The 12,138-nt window shown below is 39.6% G+C and overlaps 1 protein-coding gene across 1 annotated transcript in view; it reads left to right on the top strand.

Moving 5' to 3' along the window:
- Positions 1-10,071, top strand: part of MRPS5 (mitochondrial ribosomal protein S5) — a 28,918-nt gene extending 18,847 nt beyond the window's left edge. The window contains exons 6-10 of the mRNA XM_006873546.1: positions 2,092-2,138; positions 2,586-2,643; positions 2,943-3,005; positions 6,956-7,092; positions 9,847-10,071. Coding sequence (XP_006873608.1) covers positions 2,092-2,138; positions 2,586-2,643; positions 2,943-3,005; positions 6,956-7,092; positions 9,847-10,071 — 530 coding nt within the window. The remainder of the gene's footprint in view (positions 1-2,091; positions 2,139-2,585; positions 2,644-2,942; positions 3,006-6,955; positions 7,093-9,846) is intronic.
- The last annotated feature ends 2,067 nt before the right edge of the window (positions 10,072-12,138 follow it).

The raw sequence follows: 12,138 nt of genomic DNA, 5'->3' as shown, positions 1-12,138 counted from the left end.
TTCCATCAATTCCTGGTGCCTTGTTCTTTGCCAATTCCTTCAATGCACCTTGGACTTCCTCCTTCAGTATCATTGGCTCTTGATCATATGCTACGTCTTGAAACGGTTGAATGTTAACCATTTCCTTTAGGTACAGTGACTCTTTGTATTCCTTCCATCTTCTTTTAATGCTTTCTGCATCATCCAATAATTTGTCCAGAGAATCCTTCAATAACGAAAGTCGAAGCTTGAATTTTTTCTTCAGTTCCCCCAGCTTGAGAAATGCTGAGCATGTTCTTCCTTTTTGTTTTTCTGATTCCAGATCTTTGCACATTTTGTTGTAATGTTTGACTTTATCTTCTCGAGCTGAACTTTGAAATTTTCTGTTCAGCTCTTGGACCTCCTCATTTCTTCCAGTTGCTTTAGCATCTCTATGCTGGAGAGCAAGTTCATTGTCTCTTCTGACATCAATTTTGACCTTTTCCTTCTTTCTTGTCTTCTTAATGACTTTTTTGCTTTCTTCATGTATGATGTTCTTAATGTCATCCCATAACTCTTCTGGTCTTTGGTCTTTAGTGTTTAATGCATCAAATCTGTTCTTCAGATGATCTCTAAATTGGGATATATCAAGTCATATTTTGGCTCTTGTGGACTTGTTTTCAAGTAAAATGAATGCATATAGTTAATTAAGGTTTCCTGGTGGTGGTGGTGGTGGTGGTAGTGGTGGTGGTTATGTGCTGAGAGTTGGTTCAGTTTCATAGTGACCCTATACAGGGTTTCTAAGCCTATAAATCTTTATAGGAGCAGAAAGCCTCATCTCTCTCCCACGGAACAACTGGTAGTTTCGAACTGCTGATCTTGCAGTTCACAACTGATTCGTAACCACTATGCTACCAGAGCTCCTTGGTAATATAGTGGATTACAAGCTGGGCTGCTAACCACCGAGTCAGTAATTCAAATCTGCTAGTTGCTGCTTGGGAGAAAGATGAGGCTTTCTGCTCCTGTAAAGATTTGCAGCCTCGGAAACCTTATAGAGGATTGCAGTGACTTGGAACTGACTCTGTGGCATATATAATGACACTTTTAAAATACCAAATTAATACATGTAAGTAATTGGCCCACTGCCATCAACTTGATTCTGACTCATAGTGATGACCCTATATAGGGTTCTGAGACCAAATGTTCATGAAAGCAGGCAGCCTTGTCTTTCTCCCTGGGAGCGGCTCTTGGGTTTGAATTGCTGACCTTGTGGGTAGCAGCCCAACATCTAACCCACAGCTCCACCAGTACAGATAATTAGGACAATGAAAAGCTTCCCTCTGTCCATGCTGCCAAAGGATACTACTCTTTACTGTTGTTTTGTATCCTTCCAGAAATTTAGTGTTTATGTATTAGCATGTACCTTTTTTAAAAAAATGTACACAAAGGGAATTATATCATAGCTTTGTACTTTAGTTTTCTTGCTTAGCGTTTATTCAGAGGTCTTGTATTAACATAAATAAATCTTCATTCTTTGTACTGCTTATATAGTGTTCTCTTGTAGGGATAAACATAATATTTGAATATTGCTGAGTATTAATTTGTTTACAATTTCCTAGTAAAAAAAGTGAGCTTCATGTACACACAGTTTGTAATACTTTGTAAGTGTACTGATAGGGAAAATTGCTTGTAATAAAATTGCTGCTTCAATGTCAAATGCATTTTCCCCTTCCTTTTTGATTAATATGTTCTGAAAAATGTCCCAAACCATTTGCCTTATTAATTTACAGCAACAGTTTCTTTTTTATTTATTGAGCATGTCTAATTTCTTTCATTTAGAGTCATAAAAGAAATTTATACATCTAATCTTGGCTTTCATAGATTCATTCAAATGTAGTATTTTCAGAATGTCCAAAACTGATAAGCAAATCTCTATCCTCATGCTTTGACATATGTTTTGGACATAGCAAGTTTTCTGTGTGTGTGTGGTGGGGGGTAGGGTCGGGTAGGGGAAACGGTTAGACAGCTGATGTACCATGAAAGATGGCAGCAGTTGAAACTTGGAATGTAGTGAAAGATGCGTTACATGTCAAATTTATGTCCATTTTTATGATTTTGTTTTTTCTTTGAAAGGTTTTGCCATTGGGAAAGCTACTGAAAGGATGGATGCTTTCAGAAAAGTATGTATATTTTCTTTTGTTGATGTTCAGTACAGGATCAGTAAGCTTTGCCCAACCCCAGGACAATCACACACTCGAAAATGATAGTTGGCCCCAGAGCCTTCCTAGAAGGCTTGCTGTCATAGGCTATTTATCTGGTAAAAAGCCTTTTCAGAAGCACCCACATTATTTGCATCATTTTTACCACACTTGCGATCGATTGTCAAAATTATGAGATGGCTGGGGATTTTGACATTGGCTGGTCAATGGTACTATAATTACTGTTACTGTTTTAAGGTATGATAATGATTTTTTTTTTTTTTCAAGTTTTTACTTTTTAAAAGTAATAACATTTTTAAATATAAGTTTGAAATTTTCCATAGTAGGCTGCATTGTAATTTTGAAATTCTTGAAAAATGTGAATTTCAGCAGTCGTTGTAAGAAGAGTATTTTCATTCTTTATGTCAGGCAAAGAACAGAGCAGTTCACTATCTGCATTACATAGAGCGATATGAAGACCATACAAGTGAGTGTTCCTCTTTTCTGTACGTGCAATTTCAGTGTATGTTTCGATGTGTGTGACAGTCAAGCACTATGGGGATCTCTGTGTTTTTCTGCTTGTTACTCTATTCTTACAAGTGACTATGTTAAATGTCAAGAGCGTTTCTCTCCTGAAAAGGTTAGTGAATCGAGTAAAACCAGAATCGGTCACTCCTCTGTAGCCATTGTTCGCTGGCTGCGTTGGGTAGTAGGAGATGCACTGTGACCTATACAGTGGCAGTAAAGCCGCACTCCTAATCTTGTGCTTGTGTTTTTACCTTTCAGTCTTCCATGATATTTCTTTAACATTTAAAAGGACGCACATCAAGATGAAGAAGCAACCCAGAGGTAACTAAAAGACTTTTCAGTTTGCTGAATAAAGCAAAGAAATAACAATTCCATCATGTCAGCTCTAGATTTGGTCGCCTTAACTCGCACCCATTTTGAAATGCCAAAGCTCTGAGGGAAGTTCAGACTAAACAGTCAGTTTACACAGCCTTCTGTAACACAAGCAAGAGTAGTTGTAGGTGGGAAGAGCACAGGGTGAATTAGAAATAGCAGCTGAATGAGTAGATGGGTTTGGCAGAGTAGGGACATTAGTTCCTCCCAGAGAATTTGTCCGTGCTGTGTTGTTATTGTTATGTGCTGTGGAGTCGGTTCTGACTCATAGCGACCCTGTACAGGGTTTCCGATGCTGTAAATATTTATGGGAGCAGAAAGCCTCATCTTTCTCCCACGGAGCAGCTGGTAGTTTTGAACTGCTAACTTTAGTTTTCTTGGTTAGCGTTTATTCAGAGGTCTGAATAACTTAAGTGTGTCTGGGGAAACTGTAAATTACCTATGTAGTTAGCATTATATTTTTGTTGGGTAGTACTGGTTTAGACATATTTATGTCAGTAATTCTTAATGATTCTGTAATTTTAATTTAATTTCAGAAGTTACCTTTTTTTGTCTTTTCTGCCTTTTAATCAAAGCTACAATTATTTTAGGTTTTTTAATTTAAAATAACCCATCACCCATACTGGGTTAAAATATTCTAATTTTGAAGCTGAAACAGCAAGATTATTTATAGATGATATTTCCTAAACTCTTGCTGTATACTACTAGTTCTATGAGAAGATATTTGTAGATAGTCATCATACTTTAAAAAGGATGGGGGTCCCTGGTTGGTGCAAATGGTTAAGCACCTAGCTATTAATTGAAAGGTTGATGGTTCAAACCCACCCAAATGCTTCTTGAAAGAAAGGCCTGGCGATCTTCTGATGGATCACAACCATTGAGAAACTTACATGTCAAGTGGGAAAACTAAAGAGCAGTTTGTGCTCCTTAAGGTCAGTCTTTATTGCTCTACAGTGTGCACCTCTCATTGGTACTTAGAGAAGGCATCATTCCCAAACCGATTTGACAGTTGGACACACTGAATTGACCCTAGCTGCAGGATATCCTTTAATTCCTCACATGGTGCAAGAGGTTTCTGTTTTTATTTTATTTTTTAAAGCCTTGTATTGTGAATTAAGTGAAGGTTTACAGAGCAGACCATTAGCTTGTATTCAAAAATCACATATTTCGTTTCATTACAATGATTGCAATCCCCTCCACGTACCATCAGTTCACAGTATTTACTCTTGCATTCTCCTTATGTCTCCTGCTCCCTTAACCTTTCCTCTTTCCCTCTTGTTGTGCAGTGCCTGCCCCATCACACAGGTTAACATGGTGACCTTCTACCACTGAATGATTCTGGTAGCGTAGTGATTACGAATTGGGCTGCTAACATCAAGGTTGGCAGCTCGAAACTACCAGCCGTTCCTTGAGAGAAAGATGAGGCTTTCTGCTCCCGTAAAGGTTTACATCCTCAAACCCTGTGCAAGGTCACTATGAGTTGGAACTGACTCCACGGTACTTAACAAATGGTACTTAACAATGACTCCCAACCCTGGTAACCACCATAGAATGTTTTCTTTTATCAAGAAAATCTTTTCTTAACTTTTTACAATGTGGTCTCCTACAATATTTGTCATTTTGTGACTGACTGATTTCACTCAGTATTGTGTCACTCAGAAGTGTGGTGGCTCAGTAGGGTAACCACGGGACCAGGAACCACAAGTTTGGTGGTTTTAGCTCATCAGCTGCTCAGAGGGAAAAAGATGAGGCTTTCTGCTCCCACAGAGATTTAGTCTTATAAACCCTATACAGGGTTGCTATGAGTTGTAATCATTTAGTGGCACTTAACAGTAACAAATGTCACTCAGCATCAAGAGGTTTCATATCTCATACACACACACATTCAACTTCTATTTAAAAAGTGTTTCTTGACACAATCCTTGATTGGAAGCTTTCACAATCAAAGTCAAATCAAATAATTGACCGTAAGACTCTGACTAGAATTCTGTCTACATTTGTGTGTGTACAAGCCAATGGCTACCATTCCTGGAGTGTCTGCCATGGTCCAGGCACTGGGCTGTCTCACTGAGCTCTGCTGAGTGATATTGCGGAGCCATGTGGATCTATGCCCTGGTGCCACAGAGACTGCTTCCCAGCTCCTTCCAGAGAAGCCGCCCTGCCCGCTGTGGGTATGTACATCTGTACATGCTCACATTATGTTTACCCAGGGACATGTGCTTCATGTGTGTGTAACTTCACACACACAGAACAAACAACCCCATTGTTGCCTGCCTTTTGCTACCTTCTGAAGTTCCCAACTCTTACATGAAAAATCATCTAGCCTAGCCTTGGAGTAGGCAGTCAGTTGACTCTTCTAAGTAGAAGGGACAGTTCTAGTGAGACTGTGTGGTGGTGTGCTGTGGAGTTGGTTCCGACTCATATCAACCCTGCATAGGGTTTCTGAGACTGGAAATTTTACGGGAGCAGGAAGCCTCATCTTCCTCCCATGTAATGGCTGGTAGTTTCAAACTGCTGACTTGAGGTTAACAGCACGACTCAGAACCACCATGCTACCATAGTTCCTAATGAGACTGTAGTTATAGTCACAATGCAGTTTTTACCTGTAGATGTTGAATTGCTATGAAAACCCGGAAACTAGAAAGCCAGTTGTGTGCAATTTCTAGAGTAAAATCTTGCCTTTAAGCTGGGAGATGTGTGCTGACTTTCATGCTTGACTAGTCAGAATATCAAAGTTTAAACTTAGGGCCTTTTTCTTTGTACACTTGTATTTGCCAGGTACTGGTTTAGGCTGTATGGATACAGTGGTAAGCAAATAATATCCTAGCCTTCATAGAGCCCACATTGTCTTGAGGAGAATTGGAGGATAAACAAGTGAACAAAAGCAGTGTTTCAAGTTCCACTAAGTGTCTGACTGCAGTAATCAGGACACTGGGTAAAGTAGGGAAGGGTGTGGCAGGAAGGACATCATCTTTGTAGTGTGTTCAAGGAAGGTGTCTCTGATGGGCTGTTTTTGTGAGACCATTGTAGGGGAGCTAGGAGACCATTCCAAGCTGCAGGAGATACAGTTCAAGTCATGGAGGGCTTTATAAACTGTGGAGTTATTTATTTTAATTCAGAGAACAGTGGGAAGTTGAGAGCATTAAATGGGAGTGTTTGTTGTGTTTTAAAGCTCTCCTTTCTGGAAGTTGGTTCACAGGTGGACAAGTGTAAGGCAGTTGACTGGAGAGGAGACCATTCGAAATATAGAGGACAGTAAGGAGGTGAGATGGAGGGGCCAGCCGCTAGAAGGAAATCCAGGAGAGGATGGGTGTGTTACCAAAGCCAAAAGAGTTTTTCCATTGGGAGGAAGTAGATGGGATGTAAGGGTAAGAGCAGATTGAGTCTCATCTGTAGTTAGCATTAGAGTCAAGGGACTTTCAGGCATCTCTAATTCTCTTGATAGCTGTTTTGTGTTTGTTTTACCCACTGTGTTCTGTGTTAAAAAAAAAAAAAAAATCCATATAGAAATTCCCTTTAACCCTTATGCCATCTCATTTCAATAAGTAATCATAGAAATTAAGTAAGTTACCAGGGGTCACCTATGTGGTGGTGAAGCCAGGATGTGAACCCCAGTGCCTGCTCTTCCCTGTGGCCTGCACTGCGGAGCTGCATGTCAATGCCATGTGATGTGAAGACCAGCAGGGCAATTGGCTGCCTGTGCTGCAGGCCTGTGGGCAGCTTTTGGACTCAGTGGCACTTAACAACAACAGCATCCCTTCTCAAATGCCAAATTTATAAGAAATTGCATTATTTAAAAGAAAAAAAACTTTGCCACCAGTTGCAGTGGCATGACAGTGTTTGTAGAAGCATTTCAATTTCAGAAATTTTGAAATGTGCATTCTTTCCCCCTCTTCTAGGTTATGGCCTCCGCTGCCACCGTGCCATCATTACCCTGTGCCGACTCATTGGCATCAAAGACATGTATGCAAAGGTGACTGGGTCTGTCAATATGCTCAATCTCACCCGGGGCTTCTTCCATGGACTCTCCCGCCAGGTAAGCCTCCCTGTGGTCTGGCAGCAGCTCTAGCCTATGTGTCTGTTGTATGAGGACTACAAGGTCATGGAGGCCTCCTGGAGACACTCTCTGGGGCCATCTGAGGATTCGGGCATTCTTTTCTGTCTATGACTGTATCAGGTTAGTGCAACTGAGAAATTAGATGAATGAAAATTAATCTTTAGGCAAATACTTCTCGGGTGTTTGAAGTTTCAGAATGAAATGTTTTAAAACCAAGTGCTTGTTTAGGAAAATACTTCTCGGGTGTTTGCAGTTTCAAATTCAAATGTTTCAAAACTGAATACTTCATCTGAAGAGAATATGTGTTTGTTAAAAAATATGGCACTGTCAAGTAGAAAATTCTCTAGTGTAGGGTAGCCTTTTCAGCCAGGACTACAGTGAGGCACCTAGGACACCTCTCCACTCAAGGGAGCTGTCTTTAGTCGGGGCACAGTCTGGTTTCTCATTACCTGGGTAGGCAGATATTCTGACAGACACCTGAGTTAGTAGAGGGAAGTGCACATTAATATGCAAGATGATTTCTCTTCATAGATGGGGCTTGGGGGATCTGCTCAGCTGACGTTATTCTGTTCCACACCTGAGGGCAGGGCTGTGACTGCAGTGCCCCTCCTCTACCTCAGCAGAGCTAAATGGGCAGACCTTCGAAAGACTCCATTTGCTGACCTTTTAGTCAACTTTGACAGGGGCTTCCTAGGAAGAGTGCTTGTTGTTTATAAATAAAATGATTCATGAAATACTTTACACGACTGTTTAAAATAAGAATAGTAATTAAAGCAGAAAGGCAGCTTTGGTTAAAACATCTTTTTTGACCAACTTTGTCTTTTTTTCCTAAGTATTGGTGACACCTAAACATTCTTCAAAGCGACCTCTAAATTCAAAATTGTTTGATGTAATGGAGATGTTGATTTTATATAGATGATATATCTAATCCAGTCAGCTTGTTTTTTATGTGCTGTTTTTGTTTATTCTTCATGCTTTGTACCTTCTGATGTAATTGCCATGTAATTACCTCTTCTTAGGAGCCCTGGTGTGGCACTGCAGGATAAGCACTGAACTGCTAACCACAAGGTCGGCGGTTCAAACCCACCAGCCACTCCTCATCCCTAGCATTAGTGTGGGTACCAAGGGACTTTCAGGCATCTCCAGTTCTCTTGATAACTCTGTTTTGTGTTTTGTTTTGCCCATTGTATATTGTGTTCAAGAAATTTATATAGAATTTCTGTTTAATCCTTATGCCCATACAGGGGTCTCTAGGAGTTGGAAATGACTCAGTGGCAATTAACAACAACAGCATCCCTTCTCAAATGCCAAATTTATAAGAAATTGCATTATTTAAAAGGAAAGAAAACTTTGCCACCAATTGCAGTGGCATGAGAATGTTTGTAAGAAGCATTCCAATTTCAGAGATTTTGAAATGTGCATTCTTGTCATCAAGAGACATAGTAATACTACCTGCATTTGTGCCCCATGCCCCTTTTGATAGAACTCATAAATTACTGTTTTTACTTGCTATTAAAAAGCAAAAGTGGAATTCTGGTGTGGTGCAGTGGACTAATGCGTCACACTGCAAAGTCGTTGAACTGCAAGGTCAAGCTTACCAGCTGCTCCTTGGAAACCCAATACAGTGTCTCTGTGGGTTGGAGTCAACTCTACAGCACTTAACAACAACAAAAGCAAAAGTACTATTAAAGTATTATGATTTTAGTTTTGTAAAACAGCTCATCTCTTCACATTTTAAACATATATAGGTATAGGATGTTATAAGATGGTCGTCAAGTCTGGAAACGTGGGCTTGAACATACCAGGTTCTGTTATGTACTGTCGCTAAACCATGCACTGTGTTTACTGACTTATGTGTCCAGTCTATTTTGGCCACCTTCTGTAGTGAGTCCCTATGGCCAGCATTATCAGTTGCCACCTTGTGGCCAGTTTTGTTTTCAGTGCCATTTGTGCCCAGCTCTCAAAATAACCTTAGAAATCATTTTATTTTATCCTTAAATATTTCATTGTATATCTGTAAAAGATAAGGTCTTTAAAAAGACCTTACGATACTATTATCATACTTGAAAGAAAACAATAATTCAGGATCCTCAAATATCAAACCATTTCTCAAATAAAAATTGTTTTATGTAATCTTAGTCAGGTTTCAGTAAAGATCAGTTCGTTGTAATTTTTTGTTTTGCCTTTACATTTCTCTTAGTCTGTAATCCCGTCTGTCTTTTCCTTGCAGTGTGTTTGTTGAAGAAACCAGGTTATATGTTCTGTAGAGTTCCCTAGTCTGCTATTGACTGAAGCCCTGTAAGGTTCTGCGTATATTCTTCCCCGACATATTTGTAAACTGGTAGCTCTAGGGCCATGATGAGCTTCAGATTCCAGTTTTGCACAAATTCACGCACAATCAGGAGAGTTTAGAAAACAAGAGATTAGAGGCTAAGACCCACCCTTTCCTCCTTTCCAATTAGGGATGGAGATATCAAGTTGGGATGATTCTACCACAGTTTAGCCACAAAATATGAGGGGACTTCAAAAAGTTTAGGAGAAATTCCATTGTCTTTCAGTTATGTTTTTCCAAGAACTTTTTAAACCTGCTCATACATTACCTAGAATCAACTGAAATAGTCTTTTAAATTCCCTCAAGTAGTGCATTGTTTTTATTGATGACTTCCCTCTGAATGACACAAGGTCCTGCTCTTTGAATTGATGCCACCTAAACCTTAATTTGGTTTTGTCCAGGAAACCCATCAACAGCTGGCTGATAAGAAGAGTCTCCATGTTGTGGAATTCCGGGAAGAATGTGGCCCTCTTCCCATCGTGGTTGCCTCCCCCCAAAGAGCCTTGAGAAAGGATCCAGAGCCAGAAGACGAGGTTCCGGACATCAAACTAGACTGGGAAGATGTGAAGACTGCACAGGGAATGAAGCGCTCCGTATGGTCAGGCTTAAAGAGAACTGCCACCTAAGTGTCGCTCTGGCCTTCCAGCAAGAGCATCTGGTGCTGCCCGGCACCTAGAAGAGACTTTTGGTTTTTAAGGAAAGGCCAACCATGTCTTCTTTATTTACAAGTAATAAAGAATTATAGCTCTCATTTACTGAGTCCATGCTATGTGCCAGTCACTGTGAGAGACAGAAATGACAATATATTGATCTTTTCTACATCCTGCCTCAGATATATCTGATAAATAGAAACATCTGAATACTGACTTGATTCATACATATCTCAGTTATTGACTACTTTAAATATTTATTTTAAATTGCACAAGTAAATTAGAGATACAGGGTTAGTAGTCTGACCCTGTTCATGAATAGTGTCTTATAGAAAGATCAACATGAGGCTGGTCCCTATGAGGTGGAAGTTAAATATATCCAAAATATCTGACTTTTCCAACATGTTTTATACCCCTCCATAATTCTTGATATCAGTCACCATTCCTCCCCTTCAAATCCCAGGGTTCTGCCACACACTGCAACATCTCCCAGAATGCAAGACTGTCAAAGGAAATGCCTCACACACTTGTAGAAGATTGTTGTTAAGTTCCATCGAGTCAGTTTCAACTCGTAGTGATCCTGTCTTTTCCTTGCAGAACGAAACACTGCTCAGTCCTGACATCCTTACAGTTGTTCCACCTGAGCCCATTGCTGTGCAAATCCATCTCATTTGGGGTCTTCTTTTTTACTGACCCTCCACTTTATCCATGATCTCCTCCAGAGGCTGGTCCCTCCCTTCATGTACGCAGTATGAAAGATGAAGTCTCGCCATCCTGATTTCTAAAGAGCATTATGGCTATACTTCTTCCAACACAAATTTGTTTATTCTGGCAGTCCATCTTCTCTAACACCATAACTCAAAATGCATCAGTTCTTGTACGGTTTTGTTTACTGAGGCTACTGAAAATACCATGCTTAGGTCAGGCACACCTTAGTCCTTAAACTGGTATCTTTGCTCTTGAACACTCTTAAAGAGGCCTTGTGCAGCAGATGTGCTTAATGCAATACATTGTTTGATTTCTTGATGCTGTTTCTATGAGTGTTGATTGTGGAGCTAAGCAAAATGAAGTCTGACTTCAATCTTTTCATTTGTCATGATGTATTTATTGCTTCAGTTTTGAGGATTTTTCTTTTCTTTACACTGAGGTATTCCGAAGGCTGTGGGATTTGATCTTCATTTAAATATTTTAAGTCCTCTTTGCTTTCAGAAAGGAAGGTTGTATCATCTGCATATCACAGGTTGTTAATGAGTCTTCCTTCAATCCTGATGCCATGTTCTTCTTCATGCAGATTGAATAAGTATGGTGAAAGAATATAACCCTGAAGCATACCTTTCCTGATTTTAAACCACTCAGTATCTCCTGGTTCGAACAACTACTTGGTCTCTGTACAGGTTCTTCATGAACACAAATTGTCTGGAATACTCATTCTTCACAATGTTATCCATAGTTTGTTATGATCCACACAGTCAAAAAATGATCCACAAAGTCAATAAAGCAAAGTAAATATATTTCTGGTATTCTCTGCTTTCAGCCAAGATCCATCTCATTCCATGTCTTCTGAATCTGACGAATTTCCGGCAATCCCTGTACATACAGTGCTGTAGCCATTTTAAAATTATTTCAGTAAAATTTTGCTTGCATATGATATTGATAATAGTCTTCAATTTCTACATATGGTTGGTCACCTCTCTGGAATAGTCACAATATGGATCTCTTCCAAATGGTTGGTTAGGTAGAAATTTCTAGTGAACTATTTCTATTTGTGTTCCACCAATTTCTGGAGCCCTGTTTTTCACTAGTGCCTTCAGTACAGCTTAGATATCTTCTTTTAGTACCATCAGTTCTAGATCATTTGTTACCTCTTGGAATGATTGAACATCGATAATTTTTGTTTGGTATAGTGATTATAGTCCTTCCATCTTTTTTTTGTTGTTGTTAGTTTAAGGTTTTTATTGTGGATTGAGTGAAAGTTTACAGGGCACATCATCAGTTTCACATTCAACCATTCATATAACTTGTTTCATTACATTGATTATAATC

The sequence above is a fragment of the Chrysochloris asiatica genome, unplaced genomic scaffold (genome assembly GCF_000296735.1).
Source record: "Chrysochloris asiatica unplaced genomic scaffold, ChrAsi1.0 scaffold00245, whole genome shotgun sequence".
Classification (NCBI taxonomy): domain Eukaryota; kingdom Metazoa; phylum Chordata; class Mammalia; order Afrosoricida; family Chrysochloridae; genus Chrysochloris; species Chrysochloris asiatica.
This window is presented reverse-complemented; position numbering and strand designations above follow the sequence as displayed.